The sequence below is a fragment of the Hyaena hyaena genome, unplaced genomic scaffold (genome assembly GCF_003009895.1).
Source record: "Hyaena hyaena isolate Hyena2069 unplaced genomic scaffold, ASM300989v1 scaffold_635, whole genome shotgun sequence".
Lineage (NCBI taxonomy): Eukaryota > Metazoa > Chordata > Mammalia > Carnivora > Hyaenidae > Hyaena > Hyaena hyaena.
In genome coordinates, this window is record NW_024081269.1 from 50,197 (window position 1) to 73,440 (window position 23,244).

Consider the following 23,244-nt stretch of genomic DNA (forward strand, 5'->3'; position numbering starts at 1 on the left):
CGATGATAATAAGACCTGTCTCTTGCCCTAAAGGAGCTCTGAAGGTGTGTTTGATGGGGATGGGGTTAGGAGGCAAACACATGAATAAATAATAAAAACAAGACGCAATACTGTATAGAGAGACATCCTTCTAGAAAGTAAGATAAATAAATGTCTGTTGAACATCAGGCAGAACATGTATAACATGGTGGTGAGTCTTTTTTAACTATACTTTTTATGTTTCCCTTTATTTTCACACATGATATCATAATAATTCTTATTTCCATCTTATTTTTTCTATTGTTCCTTCCAACTTCCATTAATTCTACCTATACACTTTTTTTCTTAAGTTTTTATTTTAACTCCAGTTATATAACATACAGTGTTATGTTAATTTCAGGTGTACAATGTAGTAACATAACTTCCATACATCATCCTGTGCTTATCACAAGTGCACTCCGTAACCCCAATCACCTATTTCACCCACCTCCCCTCTGGTAACCATCAGTGTGTTCTCTCTAGTTAAGAATCGGTTTCTTGGTTTCCCTTTCTCTCTCTTTTTTGCCCTTTTGCTCATTTGTTTTGTTTCTTAAATTCCACAGATGAGTGAAAGCATATGGTCTTTGTCTTTCTCAGACTGATTTATTTCACTTAGGATAAAACACTCTAGCTCCATCCACATCATTGTTAATGGCAAAATTTCATTCTTTTTTTATGCCTGAGTAATATTAAATTATATATATGTACATATATATATATGCCACATTTTCTTTATCCATTTATCAGTCGATGGACACTTGAGCTATTTCCATAGTTTGGCTATTGAAGATAATGCTGCTATAAGCATCAGGGCACATGTAGGGTAGTTCTATTTTTAATGTTTTGAGGACTCTCCATATAGTTTTCCAGAGTGGCTGCACCAGTTTGCATTCCCACCAACATTACAAGAGGGTTCCCTTTTCTCTGCATCTTCCCCAACACCTGTTGTTTCTTGTGTTGATTTTCGGCATTTTGACAGGTGTGAGGTGATATCTCATTGTAGTTTTGATACATGTTTCCCTGATGATCAGTGCTGTTGAATATCATTTCATGTATCTGTTGGCCATCTGTGTGTCTTCTTTGGAAAAAAATGTTTATACATGTCTTCTCTCTTTTTTTAAGTTGGATTATTTGGTTTTGGGGTATTGAGTTTTATACATTCTTTATATATCTTGGATACTAATCCTTCATCAGATACGTCATTTGCAAATATATTCTTGCATTCTATAGGTTGTCTTTTAGCTTTGTTGTTTTCCTCACTGTGCAAAAGCTTTTTATTTTGATAAAGTCCCAATAGTTTATTTTTGCTTTTGTTTCCCTTGCCTCAGGAGACATATCTAGAAAGACGTTGCTATGGCCGATGTCAAAGAGGTTACTTACTGCCTGTGTTCTCCTCTAGTATTTTCATGGTTTCAAGGCTCACACTGAGGTCTTTATTTATTTTTGAAAGTGGGGGGGGGGGAGAAAGAGCACACAAGCAGAGGAGGGACAGAGGGAGAGAGGGAGAGAGAGAATCCCAAGCAGGCTTTATGCTGTCAGCACAGAGCCCCACATGGGGCTGGAAACCACAAACTGTGAGATCATGATCTGAGCTGAAATCAAGAGTTAGACACTCAACTGATTGAACACCCTGTGTCCCTCACATTTAGGTCTTGGATCCATAAAATGATAACATGTCTTGACCTTCAAAGTATGTGGTATGGAAATCAATGAAATTTAAACTCTTCAAGTACATAATTCAGTGAGTGAATCAAATTTTGTACTCTATTTTATCTTTGCACAGTGAAAAAAACAACCAGGAATAACTGACTAAAGATATGGCAATTGGTTGAGACCTATCTCTACTACTAAAATCTTCAAAGGAATTCTAAAATATGGGCATTTGAGGTCCTTTCTGGATATTGAGAGTCATTTGGTCCATGATGCACAGTAAAAATGAGGATACATCCGTGATGGTTTTCTCCAAAATGACCCCATTCCTAGGCTGAGAAGCCATGAGAGTTCAGTCCCAACATTGTGTTCAGTCTCCCAAGGGAGCTCACAAAGCACTCCAGGGACAGAAGCCTGGACAGCTAGCCACTGGGGCCTTAGCCCATGTTCCAACAAGTAGAAGGAGAGCCCAGGGGTTAAGGAAAGCTAGGATGATTCCAGATATTGAAAATGAAGGTGCTTCAAACCTGTGGGGGGAGAGAAAACTATTTTTTGTCCTCCCACAGACTGGATTTGGCTCCGACCCACCTCCACTGGTTTTTCCTCCTTAGCCATCCCTAAGTCTCTGAATTCTGCCCTTCCTGTTCAATGCACACACCAATCTCTCCATTCTTTGAGCAGTCGAGCAGCTAACTCTTTTCTGTGTCCTAGACATAGATCTTGGTTCCTCACTCAGTTCTAAGCTAAGACACTCATCCATCCAAAACTGGAGCACCTACTATATGCCAGGCATCATGCCTGGTGCTGGGACACAACGGTGAACAAGGTCTCTGCCCCTAAAGATGCAGACTCATAAAGGACACAATTATACACTATGAAAAGTGTGAGGGAGGAAATTAAAAGGTGTTATGATAGAAAATAATAGGCAGGACATCTCAGAGGAGGCAACTTTGACAATAAGACCTAAAGCAAGAGCAAAGGCCAGCCCAAGGGGCAGAAGTTAGAGAGCATTCCAGGCAGAAGCACTGTAAAGGAACAGAAGTGGAAGGACTTTGGCCTCCTCAAGGAAGTGCACATGGCCAGTGTGACTAAAGCGAGCAAGCAGAAGAAAGCAGGAGATGAGGCTAGAGGCAGGCAGGGCTGGAGCTGGACCCCAATGTTACATTTCTATTCATTCAACATTTGGTGCCCAGTCCATGCCTCTCTTCAGTGATCCCCTTAACGCCCAGCACAGACCTTTGCCCGGGGTAAACTTTCAGCAAATACTAGACAGTTCAAATGATTGAGAGACGCCGGTGCTCTTCCAGCAGCCCCCACCCATCAGTCACTCTCTGACCAACTTCAGAGTCACGACTCAGAACAGCCTCTCCTCAATCCTTGTGTTTGATCATGTCCAGCCTTCATCCACATTTCTCCCAGGAAATGGGGAGCTCAGTGGGTGAGATTGACTTTGGTGAGCACATCTGATCACTGATTGGCTTTCTATTTCTTCAGCTTCACTGAGGTGTAATTGACAAATAAAATGGCAAGAAAGTCAAAGTGTACAACATGATGATTTGACATAAGTATGCATTGTGAAGGGATTCCCCCATCACATTAATTAGCACATCCATCACCTCATAGATTTACCTATTTATTTATTTACTTACTTATTAAGTGAGAACATTTCAGTTCTTCTCTCTTAGCAAATTTCAGTTATACCGTACAGTGTTATCAAACTAGTTTGCTTTTCAGAGGTCATCCAGCAGTGCGGTGAAAGTTTGAGACTTGGGAGCCAGGCTTCTGGAAATTCTTACCCTGGTTCATTCTCCTCCAAGCTGTGCACTGTGGGATAAATCAGTTTACCTCCTGAGCCTCAGATTCCTTTCTGATAAAATGAGCCTACTAAGAGAGCTTTCCCCTAGGGTTTCTGTGAGGATTAAATGGTATGATGCATGAAGGGCCCTTCACACAGAGCCTGGCACATCATGAGCCCTTAATAAATGATTAGCTATTGTTTTATTATTAGCATTATCAACTATGGCCCTTAAAATACCCCAAATTTCCCAATTCCACCCTTCCCTCTTCTATTTGGAGAAACCCTGGGAGGCAACTGGATGCCTCTTCCCCTGTGATGGCTTCTCAGACACCACGGGGGACAAAGCACTGACTCACTCCTCTCTCGGCCACTGAAGTGATCTGTGTGCTCCGCTTTGGTGACATTTGATACTCACCGCGGTGCGTGGCATGGCCTGTCTCCCCTGTGTGACCGTGGAGTCCATGAGAACAAAGGCAGTGACTCTGTGTAATAACTGTCACATTTTTTCACATTTTAACATCTCTGAACTTGAGGACGCATCTTACTAACAATGGCATGGTGCAGTTAACTGACAGTTCTCTTCTCTTTCTTAGCATCACATAAAATAATAATGTGTCTTACAATAGATGGCATCTTACATTAGATAAATACACTAGCTTTGGGGACAGGCTTCAGAGAAAGACTGCTGGGGTCTTCTGTTTGGTATGTGACCTTGTGTGAGTTACCTACTTAACCTGTCTCTACCACGGCTTCTGATCTGTACAGTAGACATAACGATTTTATCTCCCTCAGCCAGTAGTTGTAAGGAGTCACTGACTTAATATATTGTAAGGCATTTGGAATAGTGTCTGGCACACTAGAACGTTGTAGAATTATTACCTACTGTTCTTTGTGTTCTCGGTGGCTAGCTTGGTAATTGGCCAGACTGGGGGCTCAGTAAATATGTGACAAATAAGTAAAAGAGCAAAAGAACTAACTAACCTTGACAGTCACGGGAGCAGAGGCTCCACTCTTCTTTTGAGAGGCTCCTGAGACCCAGCTGCTTACTTCCACCTCCACCTTCTGAATCACACCCCTAGTCAGCCACCCGGGCAACAGGTGTTCCAAAAACAGGTGGTTTCAGTCCAATATGGGCTCCAACAGACAATCTTTGCTTTGGGGCTTGACATCTACCCCAACCAGACTCGCAGAGCCGGACCACGCAGAGGCCCGAGCTTTTTCCTATCCATCTTCCTTCCTTCCTTCTCTTCTTCGAAAACTATCACACTTCCATGTGGTCTGGGGCTCCCCCGCCTTCTCCTGTTCCTCCCTAAATCACTCACAGACCTTTCCTTCCATCGGCCTCTTCTTTGTCTAATTCCACCTTGGCCTCTGCTTCTCAGCGGGCCCCTCCTGAAGGACGCGCTAGTGCCTACCTAGATCCAAGCAATGCTTCTGCATTTCCTGCCTCATCAAGCATGGTGCTGCAGGAGCAAGAGCAGCAGAGCTAAGAAGATGTGGAACAGCCCAGGAAGAACTCAAACCCACTGGAAGCCTCACCCCAGTGCCACTGGGCACAACTATGTCGGGATTTCAGCAAGCGTGCACAGAGCCACATGGCTTACTGTGGAAAAATCCCTTCTTCTGTGGAGGCCCCAGAAAGGCTGTCTGAGACCCCTCTGTAAAAGGCAAACCTTAGTGGGGGAACCTGATCCACAGTCTCTCCCCTCCTGCCCTATGGTGGACCTGGAAACCTCCAGAACACTTCCCTGGTTCTTTGTGTCCTCCGCCAACCAGACCATGCCTCACTTCGGTCGTGTAGGAGCAGAGCCACCAGAAATTCTGTCATTGGCATCTTTTCTTGGCCAGGAGCCAAAGAGGCCCAGTTTTATACTCTGTTACCAAGAATAGATTCTGTTTCCTCCCAATCCTGTGCTTAATTCAAGAGTAGCTAAAAATGCTAGGTCAACCCACATGCTATTTTTATTCCCACCTCCCATGTGCACACCCTTCTCCACTTCTAAACGGTAGCCTTTCAAATCCTGGACTTACACATCAGCCCAGTTGTTGCCAAGGAAAAAATGAAAACAATGCTTCCTCTCGATCAGATGAGCACTTGTTTCTAGGGCGTGCCCCTTCCCCACCTGCCCTTCCTGTCTCACAGCCTCTCTCAGGACAAGGACCACATGAAAAAGGAGGCTTTGGTGTCTACAGAGAAACCAGTGACTGCTGGAGACGACTCAAGAGACCTCAAGGATGGCGTATGCTTTTGCCACCACCGTCACTAGACTTGAACTGCATGACAGCCCCTTACCCATTAGAAGTATCTACCATCTCAGGAGGCCTCGCTGCCGTAAAGGCCCAGATAGTTTACAAATGACTAACACATAGCACGTACTAGGGAAAACATTTTGAAATGCCAAATGGATCCTGTATCATGTTAGCATGTAAAACTGGAAAACCAATAAAATGGAAGGTAACTATTTGTATTATATTTTTTTTAAAAAAAAGTTCTTGGGGCCCCTGGGTGGCTCAGTCGGTTGAGCATCTGGCTTTGGCTCAGGTCATGATCTCGCGGTTCATGGGTTTGAGCCCCGCATCAGGCTCTGTGCTGACAGCTAGCTAAGAGCCTAGAGCCTGTCTTTGGATTCTGTGTCTCCCTCTTTCTCTGACCCTCCCCTGCTCATGCTGTCTCTCTGTCTCAAAAAATAAATAAAACGTTTTTTAAAAATGTTCTTTGTTTTTTACACCATCGAAAATATATTTCTTTAAATAGCCAACTCTGGGTGGCTCAGTCAGTTAAGCATCCGACTTCAGCTCAGGTCATGATCTCACAGTTTGAGTCTGAGCTGTCAGCACAGAGCCGGGAGCCTGCTTCAGATTCTGTGTCTCCCTCTCTCTCTCTGCCCCTCCCTTGCTTGTGCTCTCTCTCTCTCTTTCTCTTTCTCTCAAAAATAAACAAAGACATTTAATAAATAAATAGCCAACTCTCCAAGCACAGACACAGTAGGGTCACTTTACAGAGATGCACATTTTTAGAGTAATTTTTGTGAGGCTTATGTATGGTGAAAAGTTAGGCACTGACGCTCATCACCCAGCTCTGGCCCTCCGAGAGGGCCGCTCCCCTGCAGCAGCAAAGGCTTCTTTCTTCTCAGCTTCTGGGTTGGAGTTCACAGACTCCCGTGTGGTGCCAGAGTGATGGGAGCCTGGACACACCAGGCTGCTGTTAGTTGAAGGATCTCTGTGGGTCAAGGCATGGCTCTCCTGCCAGCCCCCACCCCACCCCAACCCCCCTTCCCTGAGCATTGGGTCAGGGTCTGTGTTTGCACTTGGAAGGGCTCTGGGCAGGTGCCTAGAAATTCGAGAGGACTGGGGAACCAAGATTCCAAAGAGGCATGCTGATTCAGACCCTAAAAGGGATCACATTCCACACCACCTGGGTGCTAACTATGTCCTCCAGGGTTGTCTGGAGTAAGTTCTCAGTTGGGGATACACACTAGATTCACACTGGAGAGATGTTTTTTTAATGCTAAAGCTACGACTTTCTGCCCAGAGATTCATCTGGAGATGAGGCCCTGGAATGAGTATTTTTGAAAAACTCCCCCAAGTGATTTTAACATGCAGCCACTGAGAACCCCTGTGGTCACCCACCACCTGACCACACTTCCTGGGACCCAGTCAGAATGAGACAGGCTTTGGTGACGAGAAGTTTAGGAGCAACGCCAGCATCTGTGGTGTCTGGGGAACAAACATATCCATTGTATGGATATCTTCATGTGTGTGTAAAATGTATACTTAAGTGTATAGAATGTGTGTGACATGGATACAGGCAAAACCCAAAATAGCATTTGTTTCGAGACAATCTCCTCATGAGACAAATTCTAGGTTTGAATTCTATTTTTTTTCCTGCTACTATTTTAAATCATTGATATTATGGACAAACATGGTAGGATTCCATTTATATGAGGTACAAAGAATAATCAAATTCGGAGACAGAAAGTTAGAATAGTGGTTCCCAGAGGCTTGGGGGAGGAAGGGAATGGTGAGTTAATGTTTAATGGGTAGAATTTCATCTGGGAAGATGAAAGATGAAAGTGTTCTAGGGATGCCTGAGTGGCTCAGTCAGTTGAGCATCTGACTTCAGCCCAGCTCATGATCTTGCTGTTTACAAGATCGAGCCCCACATTGGGCTCTGGGCTGATGGCTCAGAGCCTGGAGCCTGCTTCGGATTCTGTGTCTTCCTCTCTCTCTGCCCTTCCCCCGCTGCTGCACTGTCTCTCTATCTCTCAAAAATAAATAAAAAATTTTTAAAAAGTGTTCTAAGATGGATGTTGAATGGTTGCACAACCATACGGACTTACCTAATGCAAAATAAGTGTATTCTTAAAAGTAGTTAAACTGAGGGTGCCTGGGTGGCTCAGTCAGTTAAGCGTCTGACTTCTGATTTTGGCTCAGGTCATGACCTCATGGTTCTTGAGTTTGAGCCCAACATTGGACTCCGTGCTGATGGTGCAGGACCCTGTTTGGGATTGCCTCTCTCTCTCTCTCTCAAAATAAATTTTTAAAAATAGATAAACTGATTTTTTAAGTTGAATTATAAGATATCATATCTCTTTGGATGACTTTTAAGGGTCCAAGTTTAACAAACTCCCATGATGCATATAGCATTGTACCGAATTTGGAAATGAATTGATTCCTTCATGCCTTAGATACTTCAAATGTAATCTCTGCTTCCTGCCTGTGGGTTGTTTAGACTATGGACCGATACTCAGAGATCTCCACTCTAAATGTATTGTTCCCCAGATGCCTTGGAGACTTTCTACAGAGCTGCTCACAGAAGTTGCCACCTATTCCTCCCGCCTCCACCACTAGACTCTCATCTCACAGCTATTCTTAACCATCCAGAAATTCTCAGGGGCTTTTTAATTCATAGACCTCATGCACCACCACAGCCAGACCTGAGGATGTTTGAATGGAGCATCAGGGTTTGTATGGAGGGAAAGGGGCAGTAAAGTGGAAGATCAGATGTCTTTGAGGATAGGGTAAGTGAACACAAAGAGCGAGTTAGTTCCAATTTTGTTGAATGGCACTTAAATGACGGTAACATAAGTGGCCAAAATGACTCTCTCATTTACGCGTTCTTTAAAAAACTATGGAGGAGCCACGATGAGCCAAGACCTGTCATAGTGGCATTGCAAGGATTATGAAAAGTCCCCAACCAGTTGCAGAGATCAAATGGGATGTAACTGTAGAACATGAGAAGGGCCAGAAGCAAGATTTAAATACCACTCTTTTTCCTGCAAGGGCCAGAAATACATCGAGGCTTAAGTTAAAAAGGAATGTACCAGCTCACAGGATAAAAATGTGCAGGGGAAGCTTGCCTTCAAACAAGGCTGGATCCTGGTACTCAATATCTTTTGAATTCCCTCCCATCTCTTGACTCTCTATTGTCCTTGTTCAGGAACAAGCTCACCTTATTGGTGATCAGAATGCTCTAAGCTAACTTCCTACTCATTTAGCAAATTCCACTTGAAGAGAGCTATTTTCTAAGAGTCTCAACCAGTATTCTAGAAGTCTTGGTGAGATGGAGTACCTATCTCTAAAACTGGAAGGATAAGGAAACACAGGGGCTTGGCTCTACCCAAACTATATAGGTTATGTGAGGGGTGGAGGAAATGTTTCCTAGTGGAAATAGAGCTACCCTAACCAGAAGAGGGAATGGACCCTGGCCAAACAATTTTTCTCACTACAGTGTGGAAGTTTACGTGAGGTAATGGCCTGGTCTCCTGTAGGAAATCAGAGAAGGCCTCCCAAAGGAACCAGTGTTTAAATCTATCTTTAAGACCTCAAGAATGGGTAGGATCTGGTCATGGAAGGAAGAGAAGGTTGAGAGAAAGGGCCCACCCTGGGAGGGGGCGGGGAAACAGCAAGAAAAGTATGAACACTGATCAATGATTTTAGATGGGAAGATTCTATGTGATCAGTCCATTGTTAGGTGGCACAAGTTGGTCCATAGAGAACAACACTGAATTGAGGCAGGTTAGACCCTGAACCCAATTTAGCAAACCTGTGTTGGGACTATTTTGGCCTTTCAATAATGATAACAGGATTTCTTGAAAATAAGCAGGACAAGAAATGATGCAATTTTATGTGGCCTACATGTCACATCATAGTCACTCTTTTTTTCTTTTTTTATGTCTTTATTTTGAGAGACAGAGAGCGAGCAGGGGAGGAGCAGAATTCGAGGCAGGCTCCAGGCTCTGAGCTGTCAGCACAGAGCCTGACGTGGGGCTCGAACCCACAGACTGTGAGATCATGACCTGAGCCAAAGTCGGACACTAAACTGACTGAGCCACCTAGGTGCCTCACATCATAGTCACTCTTGATCAAAACACACAATATACCTACAGAAGCTGCTGAGGAAGACTATTCTTTGGGGTATAACTTGTGAAGCAAATTTTCTTTTGGTATTCTTGGATTTTGGTTTTGTTTTTTAATGTACAATGAAACAACGGAGAACTTTACCCATTACAAGACTTTCAATGAGCCTCATGTACAAAAACAGGTAAGAGTTTGAAGCACAAGATATTATACAAAAAAGCAAAATGAGGTCTTAGAGTTTGGATATTTTTTGTTTTACTTTTTTTAATGTTTTTTTATTTATTTCTGAGAGAGAGGGGAGGGTCAGAGGGAGAGGGAGGTACAGAATCTGAGACAGGCTCCAGGCTCTGAGCTGTCAGCACAGAGCCTGATGTGGGGCTCAAACCCACAAACCGTGAGATCATGACCTGAGCCGAAGTCAGACGCTTAACTGACCGAGCCACCCAGGTGCCCCTTGTTTTACTTTTTTGCCTATAAAAAATACAATAGAAGGCCACAAAAAGGATTGTGTAGGAAAAACAGAACTCCATGGCCTGCTTCACTGCCATTATAAGAGCACCTTTTCAGATACAAGATCTTTTCCAAAAAATTCTTGGAAATTCTGAGATTTTATAATGTTGTTTTGTAATTTCAAGGCTCAAAGCATGAGCAAGACAATCGCTCCAGACCTAAAGATGCTTCCAAATGTCTAAGATTCTCTTATTTAAAGATATTAAATTCCAGCAATATCTGCTTGAACCCAATCCATGGTCCTGAAAGCAGTGAACTTTTATTTCACTGTAGATTCCTCCTTACAGACCCACTCTACATGGGAGGCAGTTCTGATCAACAGTAAGTGACCATGGCTATCCAGGTCTTCCCTCAACAAATGCAAAGAACCAGGAAGCAGAGCCAAAGAGGTCAAGAAACAAAACCAGAGCCAACATTTATCCTTGGTTTTTGTCACTACTTCTTTCACATGTTCTTATTTTCTTTTACCATTAAATATACAGTAACCAAAACTTTATTAATATACACATAAAGGAAAATATGTGCATCATGTAAGCCTGGTAGGTAGTAAGTCTAATCAGTGGTTGGTTTCTGCATGAAAATTTATGAGAGGGGCCTGTGTGGATTGTGTCATTCCCAAGTGGAAGAACCTCAAATGAGAAGCAGTATGAGCCCCAGTGAGGCTAAGAAGGCTACTAACACAAGAGAGTGTCTCTTCACACTAAGGGATGGGTCTCCTATTTTATTTTTATCCTGAGACCTCACTTTGTTCTTTTCTCCAACAAATGTCTTAAAATTAGTATAATACCAAATGAGACATGAGGAAGGAGACATAGGATAGAACTGGAGAAAGTATGAATGGAATCCAGGAAGTTCTGTGGTAGATGACTGATAAATCTTGATAAGGAGAAAATGAGCAGAATAGTTCATCAGTCCATCTTTCCCTAAAGGGAAAAAACCACATACATTTTTGGTTTTGGATAAATAGAGAAGGCTTTTGCAGAGGGGAAAGTGTCATGGGAAAATGGAAAATGTCTCTAATGCCTATAACACATGAAATATCAAAGAGTAATAAAATATTAAAGGGCAAGAGTGTATATCTGTAAAAAATTACAGAGCACATGTTGGATAAAAAGTAAAACTATGGGATTAAATGGTTGTGTGACTGAAATAGTACTTGGTGCATAAACTCAAACATTCCTGTTCAAATTCAGTTTCTCAGAGGTTGGGCTTCGGATGCCTGAGCACTTTGGACATTATCTTTGCCTTCATTCTTCTTTATTCGGATAAACACAACTGCTAAAATTACACCTAAAAGAGAAAACTCAAGGTCAAAGAGATGGAATCTGAAAATGTACTATCACATTTGTTTATAAAGTAGTACCCTGGTAGGAAAAAGTGACTCATGTAACTTCATTTCTTTTTGTGGTTCAACAACGTTTCATTGTCCTGGTGAATAAGGGATTCTAGGCATTGGTTTTCTTGGACTCATAAGCTTATCATTTATCTTGTTCAGTAAGTATGTATCAACTCCCAAATCATATCTATGCTGGGGGCTATTGCTGGGTTTTTACCAAGGAATATAGGAACTAATGTATGTAACACTTACAACTAAGTGTATAAGCATCTGACAGAGTTACTGAACTTTGGATGTACTCAGTGAATGTTGATTCCAGTCCTTCATCCTCTTCTCTAAAGGAAATAGTCCAGTCAGAACAACCAGAAAGCTGTTCTCTGACCTGTTTACCTACCCAAAGCTTAGGTGTGTCCACACCAGTTATCACGCTTTCTTTGGTGCCTTCTCATAGCTCCAGCTTGAGTAGACTCCCTAACCTTCCTAGCTTCTCCTATCTCTGAATGCCTACAAAATTACATTGTGCATTTTAGCACTAAGTGTATACTATAAACCAGAAACAAAAATGGAAAAGGGGACTTGTTTTAAGGAAATAAGCCTGCAGTAAATTTACAGAAGGAACCATGGCAGAAAACAGAGGATGCCCAGAGACCCGTTAAGAATTCTGCACTAATTCCAGGGTGCCTGGGTGGCTCACTCAGTTAAGTGTCTGGTCATAATCAGGTCATGATCTCATGATTTGTGGTTTCAAGCCTTGCATTAAGCTGTCAGTGCAGAGCCTGTTTTGGATTCTCTATCTCCCTCTCTCTCTGCCCCTTCCCTATTTGTGTTCTATTAAAGATTAAAAAATAAACATTAAAAAAATTCTTGCACTAATTCAAACCCTACTTTTAAAAATGTAAGGATATGAAACTGTAAGATCTTATTACTTCTACTTTTAGATATTCCCAAACTCACCCAGTCTAACCTGTGGCAAAATTATTAAATGGTCATCTGAGAAAACTGCTATTTGGTGTATAAACTCAAAAATCCTTTCAAGATGGGAGGGAGGATAGAATAAGAAAATGCATGAAGGTAGAAGGAAGCTTAAGTTAGTGAAAACTCAAAAGTCTAGATCAATTAGGGTGGAAGGGTATGCACCAGACTGTGAACAGGGTGAAAAGATGATCCCCATGCACATGTTAGGATAAGTAGTGGCTATGTCACAAAGGCCCTTCCATGTCATGATCATGAGGAATCTGGATGGAATGGTATAAGGAAATGAGGCCTCTTTTAGAGCTGTGATTCAGAGTCTAATGTGATAGATTGGATAGTAGCAGAAAAGACCAAATGCCAAGAGAACAATTAAGAATTCTTAGAATAGGGGTGCCTGGGTGGCTTAGTCGGTTAAGCGTCCGACTTTCGCTTAGGTCATGATCTCGCGGTTCGTGGGTTCGAGCCCTGCGTCGGGCTCTGTGCTGACTGCCGGCTCAGAGCCTGGAGCCTGTTTCAGTCTGTGACTCCCTCTCTCTCTGACCCTCCCCTGCTCACGCTGTCTCTCTCTCTCTCTCTCCTAGAAATAAATAAAAATATTAAAAAAAAAAAAGAATTCTTAGAATAATCTCAGCCTTCCTTTTCAAAGAGAAAGGATGTGAAATGGCATAAACCCTTTCAGTCAAATGGACATGACTTGGTAAGGTATCTATTTCTAATACTTAACTTATGATGAGGACAACAATTGAAAGAGGACCTCTTTGAGCATTGAGCTTTTCACAAAAAAAGAAGATGGCTATAAATGGGGACTCTACTGTCTAGTATGGCCATGGGCCAAAGCAGAATAAGGCCCATGATAAACTAGACTTGTTCTTGGGGTAATAAAGAATTAGTCTACCATCATGAAAATCCTCAAAGAGAAGTTCTGCAACATTTTAAGTATGTAAGCATCTGCACTGGAAAGCTAGTTCTCCTGGTTCCAACAATGGTAGACTAGACTGTAAGCTCTGTGGGTGTAGATTCTGTGTAGATTTTGCCCATCACCTATTCCCCAAAGCAAACATAGTGCCTGGAACAAAGCAAGGCCACAGCAACTGCATTTCTTTCTCCTTCATCTCAAAAGCTTGGAAACTAGGCACAAAATATAACAATTTATGCTTTAAAGCCTCTTGTGTTATATTTTCCAACTAACCAATGATAGGTAACAGGTGGTATTAAGGCTCTCAACTAGTCTCTCAAATAGGCTCTCAACTAGAAAAGTCTGATGGTTTGCTGGTAATGTATATTCCTGGTTATTCCCTAGAATGCCAGTGAGCAGCCACCAGACCAGCCCCAAAGATAGACCCTGAGGTAAGTGGTTTTTTTTTTTTAATTTTTTTAATGTTTTATTTATTTCTAGGAGAGAGAGAGAGAGCGTGAGCAGGGGAGGGTCAGAGAGAGAGGGAGTCACAGACTCTGAAACAGGCTCCAGGCTCTGAGCTGGCAGTCAGCACAGAGCCCGACGCGGGGCTCGAACCCACGAACCGCGAGATCAGGACCTAAGTGAAAGTTGGATGCTTAACCGACTGAGCCACCCAGGTGCCCCAGGTGTTTCTAAGGCCCAGAACAGGAATCCTTGAATCTGAGAAATTATACTCACCAATAACCAAAAATGTGGTCAGGAGTATACCAACTGCCATGCCCACAGTGGGCATCCCAGACTGGTGACCTGCTGGCCGAAAACAACTTCCTTCCACACACCTGCAGAAAGTAACTGAAAAGCAAAACGGTATTTGGTAAAATACATTTCAAGCAAACAGTTGCGAAATCCTATATCAAAGCCAAGAATTCTCTCAAACTATACCCGTAGTGACAGACATTATCCCAAGCTGCCTGTGGCAAAATACCTACCTGGTAAATAGACCAGCCCTTCCAAGGGTGGCCTACCACCGTCACGGACGCGGATTGGGACATTGTAAACTCGCTCTTCAAAGTTCGTGCCCTTGGTCGAAAGTTTGCCATGAGTGTCTGTCAGAATAGGGGGGAAAAATGAATGACATGAAAACACAACTTCATACCCATATATCAACAGGAATAAAGCTCACCTTTGCAGTATACACTAAGGTTGGCCAGGAAATTATTCGATGTAAGTATGAGTTAAATTACCCAAAGTATCACCACTCAACATGTGCCTTCCATAACGTCAAATAGGATGCCAAAGTACCCTTTAATTTCTCAATTCATGATTTCTCTGTAGAATAAATAGTTGGCTATCATAGCACTGTAGCTTTGTTCTATAACATTAGACTGAATGAAACACTGAATTAGAAAGAGAAAAGATTTTTGAAGAAATAATTGCTAAATAATTTTTCAAATTAGGTGAAAACTCTAGGTCCTCAGATCCAAGAAGATTCATAAATCCCAGGAAAAAGGAAAACAAACAAAGTGACGCTAAAGCACATAGTAATCAAACTGCTTAAAACTAGTGAGAAAGGTCATCTTGTGTGTGTGTGTGCGTGCGTGCTTGTGTGTGTGTGTGTGCGCGCGCGAGTGCACATGTATGGGTGTGTGAAAAGGAAAATCTTAAAAGTATCCAGAGTAAAAAGGATATGTTACATTTAAGGGAACAAAGAAGAAATGGTGAAATCCAAAACACCGTGGAAAAAACATCTTTAAAGTACTGAAGACAAAATTCTCAATAAATTTGAAAGTATTCTAGTCAATTGTTCCCTGGTTGCTAAAGTTAAGTTAGAAATCCATAATCAAAGATATGGGAAATCCCCATATATTTGGAAACTATAGAACACACTTCTAAACAAGCCATGGGTCACATTAGAAATCTAAAGGGAAATTGGAAAGTATTTTGAACTGAATGAAAATGGAAACACAACACATCAAACTTTGTGGAATACAGCTAACATGACATTAAGAGATAAATTTATTGCACCAAATGCCCACATTAACAAAGAAAAACTTTCCAAATTAATTGCCTCAGCTTCCACCTTAATAAAAATAAAACAAGAACAAATTAAACACAACATAAGAAGAATAAAGGAAATAATAAAAATCTGAGCACTGAAATACAAAACAAAAAAAGTCAGAAAAAAAATCTATGAAATCAAAAGCTGGTTCTTTGAGAATATCAGTAAAATTAATAACCTCTGGCCAGATTGATTAGGAAAAAAGAGACAATTTCCCAATCTCAGAATGAGGTGATGATATCACTATATATTCTGCGATTTTGAGAATAAAACAATATGACAAGTAACTTTGTGCCAATAAATTAGACAAACTGAATGAAATAGACAAATTACTTAAAAGATACAAACTAGTAAGTTCAACCAAGAAAAAAATCTATAACTTAAATAGCCCTGTATCTATTTATGAAATTGAATTTTTTAAGCTTATTTATTTTGGAGGAGAGAGAGCATGAGCAGGGAAGCAGCAGAGAGAGAGGAAGAGAGAGAGAATCCCAAGCAGGCTAGATACTATCAGCGCTGAACCCAACATAGGGCTCAATCTCAGGAAACATGAGATCATGACCTGAGCCAAAATCAACAGTTGGTTGCTCAACTGACTGAGCCACTCAGGTGCCCCCAAGAAATTGAATTTTTACTTAAAACTTTTTATAAAGACAACTCTGAGTCCACAATGGCTTCATGGTAGATTCTACCAAACATTAAGAGAGAAATAAAAAAAAAATTTTTTACACAAACTTTTCCAGATAATTGAAGAAGTAGAATACTTCTTAACTCATTCTATGAAGCAGAATTACTCTGACATCAAAATCTGATGAAGACATTACAAGGAAAGAAAAATACAGACCAATATCCCTCATGAATACAGATGGAGAAATCCTTAAAATTTTTGCAAATCAAATCCAGCAATACATAAAAATGCTGTATTTCACCACCAAGTAGCATTATACCAAGAAGAGATTGGTTTAAGATCTAGAAGGTGATTCCAAAAGTTGATTGATTTAATTCACCAATCAATAGACCAAAAAAAATCAATCATTTCAATAGATGCAAAACAGGCAGATGAAAATTTTAGCATCCATTCCTAGTTAAAACAAGCAAACAAACAATTAAACAACTCTGTGCAAGTTAGGAACACATGATAAACTCCTCAATCTGATACAAAAAAACTACAGCAAACTTTATACTCAATGGTCAAAGACTAAAAGCTTTCTCCCAAGATTGGTTTACTTCTACTCTCACTACTTTCATTCAACATTCTACTGATGGTTTTAGCCAGTAATAAAACAAAATAAAAAGGGGCGCCTGGGTGGCTTAGTCGGTTGAGCGTCCGACTTTCGCTTAGGTCATGATCTCGTGGTTCGTGGGTTCGAGCCCCGCGTCGGGCTCTGTGCTGACTGCCAGCTCAGAGCCTGGAGCCTGTTTCGGAGTCTGTGACTCCCTCTCTCTCTGACCCTCCCCTGCTCACACTGTCTCTCTCTCCCTCCTAGAAATAGATAAAAATATTAAAAATAAATAAACAAATAAAACAAAATAAAAAAATAAAAGTCATCTGGTTTGGAAAGGAAATTAAAATGTTATTATTTTCAGACAACATGATTGTCCATGTAGAAAATCTTGGGAGGGGCGCCTGTGTGGCTCAGTCAGTTAAGCATCTGACATCAGCTCAGGTCATGATCTCATGGTTAATGATTTTGAGCCCCATGTCAGGCTCTGCACTGACAGCTCAGAGACTGGAGCCTGCTTCAGATTCTGTGTCTTCCTCTCTCTTTCTGCCACTCCTCTGCCTGTGAGCTAGCTCTCTTGCTCTCTCTCTCAAAAATAAATAAATAAACTTAAAAAAAGAAAACCCATGGAGTTGTAAAGGAAAAAAGAGAGCTAAGAGTGAGGTCAGCAGTGTTATAGGATATAAGATTAATATACAAAAATCATCTATTATTTTCTCATATCTTGCTATTACTTAAAAATAAAATTTTTAAATACCATTTAAAATAATATAAAAAATAAGAAATGCTGGGGGCACCAGTTAAGCATCCAACTTGATTCTGACTCAGGTCATGATCTCATGGTTCATGAGATCGAGCCCTGCATCAGGCTCTGCACTGACAGCAAGAGGCCTGCTTGGGATTCATTCTCTCTGTCTCTCTTTCTCTCTTTCAAAATAAATAAATAAAAACATTTTAAAATAATTTTTAAAAATATGAGATGCTTAGGTGAAATTTTGCCAAAAATGTACACTGAAAATTGAAACACTTAGCTCTGAGAAATTAAAGAGGAACTAAGTAAACGAAGATATATATCATGTCCATGGCTTGCAAGATTCAGTTTTGTTAAAATGTCAATTATCTCCCAAATTCAGCTATAGATTCACACGATCCCAAATCACAATTTCCATACGCTTTTTTGGTAGAAATGGACAAGCTAAATTCTAAAACGCATATGGAATGCAAAAGACCTAGAATAGATGAAAAAATATCTTGAAAAAGAACACAGTTGGAAAAATTACACTACTTGATTTCAAGTTTTACTATAGAGTAATAGTAATCAAAACAGGGTAGTATTAGTACAAATGTTGGCAAAAAGATCAGTGAAACAGAAAAGTCCAGAGAAGGATCCATATATATGTGGTCACTTGATTTTTGGCAAAGCTGTCAAAGCAATTCAATGTGAAAAGGAGATTTTCAATAAATAGTGTCAGAACAATTAGATGGCCTTATTAAATACAATGAAACTTGACCTTCACCACACACCACATGCAAAAATTAACTTGAAATAAATCATGTAAAAGTTGAAACTATAAAGCCTTTGGGGAAAAACTGGGGGCACCTGTTTGGTTCAGTTGGCTAAGCATCTGACTTCAGCTCACAATTCGTGAGTTTGAGCCCCACATCAGGCTCTGTGCTGATAGCTCAGAGCCTGGAGCCGGCTTTGGATTCTGTGTCTCCCTCTCTCTCGGCCTCTCCCCTGCATTCTCTCTCTCACTCTCTCTCTCTTTCTCTCTCTCTCTCTCTCAAAATAAATAAACATTTTTTTTAAACTTTAGGGGAAAAATTAGAAAATTTTAGTAACCTTAGGTTTGGCAAAAATTTCTTAAATATCACACAAAAAGTTACAAATTATATAAAATCTAAAAATCAATAAATCAGGTGACATCAAACATTGTAAATGTGCTCTTCAAAAGATATGCAAGTCATAGCCCGGGAGAAAATATTTGTAAACACATATCTGACAAAAAACTTGTACCTAAACTATAAAAAGAATGATAGGTGTCAACAATAGAAGGCAAACAGCCAAATTTTTCAAATGGGCACAAAATTTGACCAGACCTTCCACCTGTGAAAATAAATGGGTGGCAAATAAGCACAAGAAAAGATGCTCAACACTGTTAGTCTTTAGGGAAACATAAAACCACAATGAAATGCTACTACACTCCCAATGGCTACAATTAAAAATACTAAGCAGAGCAAGGATTGGGAAGAATACTGAGCAACTAGAACTCTCATACACTGCTAGGGATGTAAAACATTACAAACTGGAAAGCAATTTGTCACTTTCTTGAAACTTTAAACCATACAGCTACCATATGCCCCCGCCATTCCACTTCTAGATATTTAACCAAGAAACATGAGAGCATATACTCCTACAAAATTCCTGTTCACAATGCTCATAGCAGCTTTATTCGAAATAGCAGCAATTAGAAGCAAACCAAATGACAATCAAGAAGTGAATAGCTAACAAAATGAGAGTGCCATACAATGGAATACTCCTCCGCAATCTGAAAGTATGAGTATTGATACACAGAACAACACAAATAAAATCCAGAATAAGTACGCTAAGGGAAACTAGCCAGCCAAAAAGAGTACATACTGTATTACCTTCTTTCGATAAAATTCTTGAAAATCCAAACTCATCTAGAGTGACAGAAAGCAGATCTGTGGCTCCCCAGGGATGAGAGGAAAATGGGGAATTGCAGCTAGAGCTAGAGCATGAAAAATCTTGGGGGGGAGAGTGAAAATGTTCTTATCCTTTTGGTGCTGAGGGCTTCAATGGGGTCTACATGTATCAATTTCTATAAAACTGTACACTTTAAATATGTGCCACTTATTGTGTGACAATTATTTTTCTATTAAGCTATTTTTGAAAACCATTATGAAATCTGTTCTGCAGCCACCACTGGAAATTTTGCAAATGCCCTCAGATTGTCCGACTGCCCATAGACACTAAGGGGGGGTGCCATGTGTTAATCTCTCCTCCCCCCAAAGCCCAGGCCTTTCCTTCCCCCTGGAGAGCACCCCTCTCCAAGTTCCCAAAGCTTGAGCTTCCTACCTGCATCGTGGGAGGAAACTCAGCGCTGAGTGCACCACTAACACACCAAGGCAAATAAAAACTAATTTTATCATCGATCAGTGTTTGGTTCAACTCACCATTGATTCTCAAAACATTCCAGTCATGTTGGAAGCTTTCACTGCCAATGGAAAATGAAACGTGTTGATGCAGCAATGACTGCCGATCATCATCAGTGACCTCAAAAATGAGAGTCCCCTCCTGCTGGAGGGGATGACACAGAAACAAGCCTGTGTACTCCTTGGCTAGCCGAGGGGGGTTGTCATTGATGTCCCAGAGGGTCAGGTGGAAACTGGCGGTGGAGCTCTGGGAGGAGCCGCCTAAGGAAGTAAGGGATTGAAACATGGTATCAGCTTTTTCATTTTCCTCATAACATATCAAGATATTTCCTTTTCTTAAAAAAAAAAAAAACAATTAAAGGAGTTGGGTATACTGAGGTAGTAGAAAGATAACAAGCTTTTAGAATCAGATCTAGTTTTGTTTCCTGGTTAAAAACTCTTAGTGATAATAATAATAAGATTTATACACTAATGTTTTATATGCATTACTTCAAAACAACTCTGATGTGCATTTACTGATGACAACACTGAGGTTCAGAGAAGTTGTGTGACTTGCTCAAGGTCACACAGCAGGAGAGAGGCTTCCATCCCAGGAAGTCTCACTCTACAGCCCACAACCGCTCCTTGGCACTGACTCAGGCATGGTTGTGAAGTTTTCTACGCCTCGTTTCTGCAGCTGTAAAAGATGTGACTTTGTGAGGATCCCACATGTTGCATTTGTTGAAAAAAGCAAAGGGCTACATGGACGTTATTTTCTATGGTGTAGAGATGAAAGATTTAGACTCTATAGCCTTAACGGTTGGTAGCCATGTGATTGCGGTCAAGTTACTTAACTTCTCAGGGCCCTGATTTCCTCATCCATAAAACATGGTCAATAATAGTAGCTACCCAAAGTGTTGTATGAAGATTAAGTTATCACACTGAGTACCTGAAACAAGGCTGCCAGGGCAACGTAAACACTGACTCTCCTCTTCCCTGACATCCATCACACATACCAGTTCCACAATTTCTGACCCTGTCCTGCTTCAATTCCAGTGAACCCTGTCTTCTTGCTTTGCTTTTCAATCATCTTCTACGGCTCTGACCACATTTAACCAAAGGAGGAAGACACTGTGCTCTTGAGGTCATTTCATCTATCGGCATCATTTCAGAGCCAACAAGGAGTACAGGGCATTGAATCCATATTTTGATTCGTGGAACTTCTAAGATGTGAAAGGACTCTAGGACCCATCCAAAGTGAAGCGCTAATCCCCCTGGTATGTTGTAGCGGAACATGTGGCGCAAAGACTCAGCCAGAAACTTCCTGATTAATCGGGAGCTTTTAAATCAAGAGTTAAAGGTATACACTATGATAATGGAATGTGCTTCTTTGGAAACAAGCAAGGGAGACAGCACCCCCCCCCCCCCGCCCCCGGCCCTGCTTCAGCAAGGCACGTCCGCTTGTACACAACTGTTCCAAATTTGGCAGACACTTCTGAATTTCCACCCTCATTGGCTCAATTTGACTATGGTGCTTTTGTTTTTGTTAATCTTTTCACAGGCAGGGGCCATTTTTATGATTCCCATCCACTGGAATGTTCCCCCATTCCACCTCCCAACCCCGGACCTCACATTTTGAAAGTTGTTTGTTTTTTTTTTTTACAAATAAAGCTGTATTTATTTAGTTCCAATTTGTTCAATTCTCATTTTTTGGTAAACCAGGCAGATATATTTACTATTTAATTAGAAGCTTCAACCAGCATAAGATCAATAGAATTTCTCCTCTAAGTTAGAAAATTCCATTTAAATGCAAAGAAACCTAATGTATTCATCACCAGCCTTATCACTGGGAAGCATACTATTCCTTTGGGTTTATGCTTATTTTAATTTTTTAAATTCCCTGGAACTCTACATTCAAAATCAGTGCGGGATATATATCACCACAATGGGATCCAATGGAATGTGAAGATTATGCAGGATGATTCAAACATTCTGGGCTCATCTATATATACACGTCTTTTCTTTCAAATGCTCACCCGATCTCATCAAAACAGAGATACCCAGGGCCAGCCAAACCTAGTGAATCAGAATCTCCAGGGATGCACTCCTCCCGCCTTATCGAACAGGCCCCCAGGCAGTTCTGGCACATATCCAAGTTGAAAACATGACAAAAAACATTTTTTTGTGTGAAACCCACATGTTTCAGGGGCACCTGGTTGGTGCAGTCGCTTAAGTATCCAACTCTTGATCTCTGCTCAGATCACAATCTCAGTTTGTGAGTTTGAGCCCCACATCAGGCTCTGCACTGATGGCACTGAGCCTGCCTGGAATTTTGTCTCTCCTTCTCTCTGCCCCTCCCCTGCTTGTACTCTCTCAAAAATTTTTTCAAATATTTTCTGTTTCAAAAACATTTTTTTTTGTTTTATTTATTTCTGAGAGAGAGAGAGAGAGAGACAGCGTGAGCAGGGGAGGGTCAGAGAGAGAAGGAGATACAGAATTGGAAGCAGGCTCTAGGCTCTGAGCTAGCTGTCAGCACAGAGCCCGACGCGGGGCTTGAACCCACGAACCATGTGATCATGACCTGAGCCGGAGTCGGACGCTTAACCAACTGAGCCACCAGAGCACCCCAAATATTTTCTGTTTCAGAAAGGATCAGACCTGAACCGCTGCGCTTGCAGGCTGAAGGAGCAAGTAACGGTCTAGGTCAGCAGGGCAGTTTAGTCCTGCTCTCAGCAGAAACCCACAAGCACTTTGGAGGAAGGAGAGGCAGTGCAGGGGGACGCAGACCCCCTGCCCGGAGGCTGTAGCCCCTCCAGGAGACAGGAGAGAACAGCAGCAGCTCCCCTGCTGCCTCCCAGCCTGCAGGTGCGTCCCCGCCTGAAGGAGCCCAGTTCAGGGCCACTCGTGGGCCTCACCTTGCACAAAACCAGGAAGGTGTGAGCACTTCACTCCACTTTTGTACCCTTACCATCCTTCCACTCTAAGATAGTCAGACAATTTGACCCAGTTAAGTTTCCCACCCGCATCATCTTCCCTCCCATTTCTATTAAGGTATCAGCTAATAATTTGCTCTTTTTTTTTTCCTCACCTACTTCAGTTGCCACCACTTGTACCCGATACAGACTTTCAGCTTCCCTGTCCAGCAGAGCCGCGGTAAATATCTCACCAGTGACGGGGTCAATTTTAAGCCAGTCTCTCCTGTTGCCTCTCAGAGAATAACTTCATAAAGTGAAAAGAATGAAAGAAAACCCACATTACTCTGGG

General features: G+C 41.5%; 1 protein-coding gene across 1 annotated transcript in view; it reads right to left on the reverse strand.

The window, feature by feature from the left end:
* Positions 1-11,408: 11,408 nt before the first annotated feature.
* Positions 11,409-23,244, reverse strand: part of CDH17 (cadherin 17) — a 60,040-nt gene continuing 48,204 nt past the window's right edge. Inside the window, exons 13-17 of the mRNA XM_039216510.1 lie at positions 23,069-23,199; positions 20,023-20,262; positions 14,532-14,648; positions 14,281-14,394; positions 11,409-11,626 (exon numbers count right to left, since the gene is read on the reverse strand). Of these exons, the coding sequence (XP_039072441.1) occupies positions 11,526-11,626; positions 14,281-14,394; positions 14,532-14,648; positions 20,023-20,262; positions 23,069-23,199 (703 nt within the window). The 3' untranslated portion in view covers positions 11,409-11,525. The remainder of the gene's footprint in view (positions 11,627-14,280; positions 14,395-14,531; positions 14,649-20,022; positions 20,263-23,068; positions 23,200-23,244) is intronic.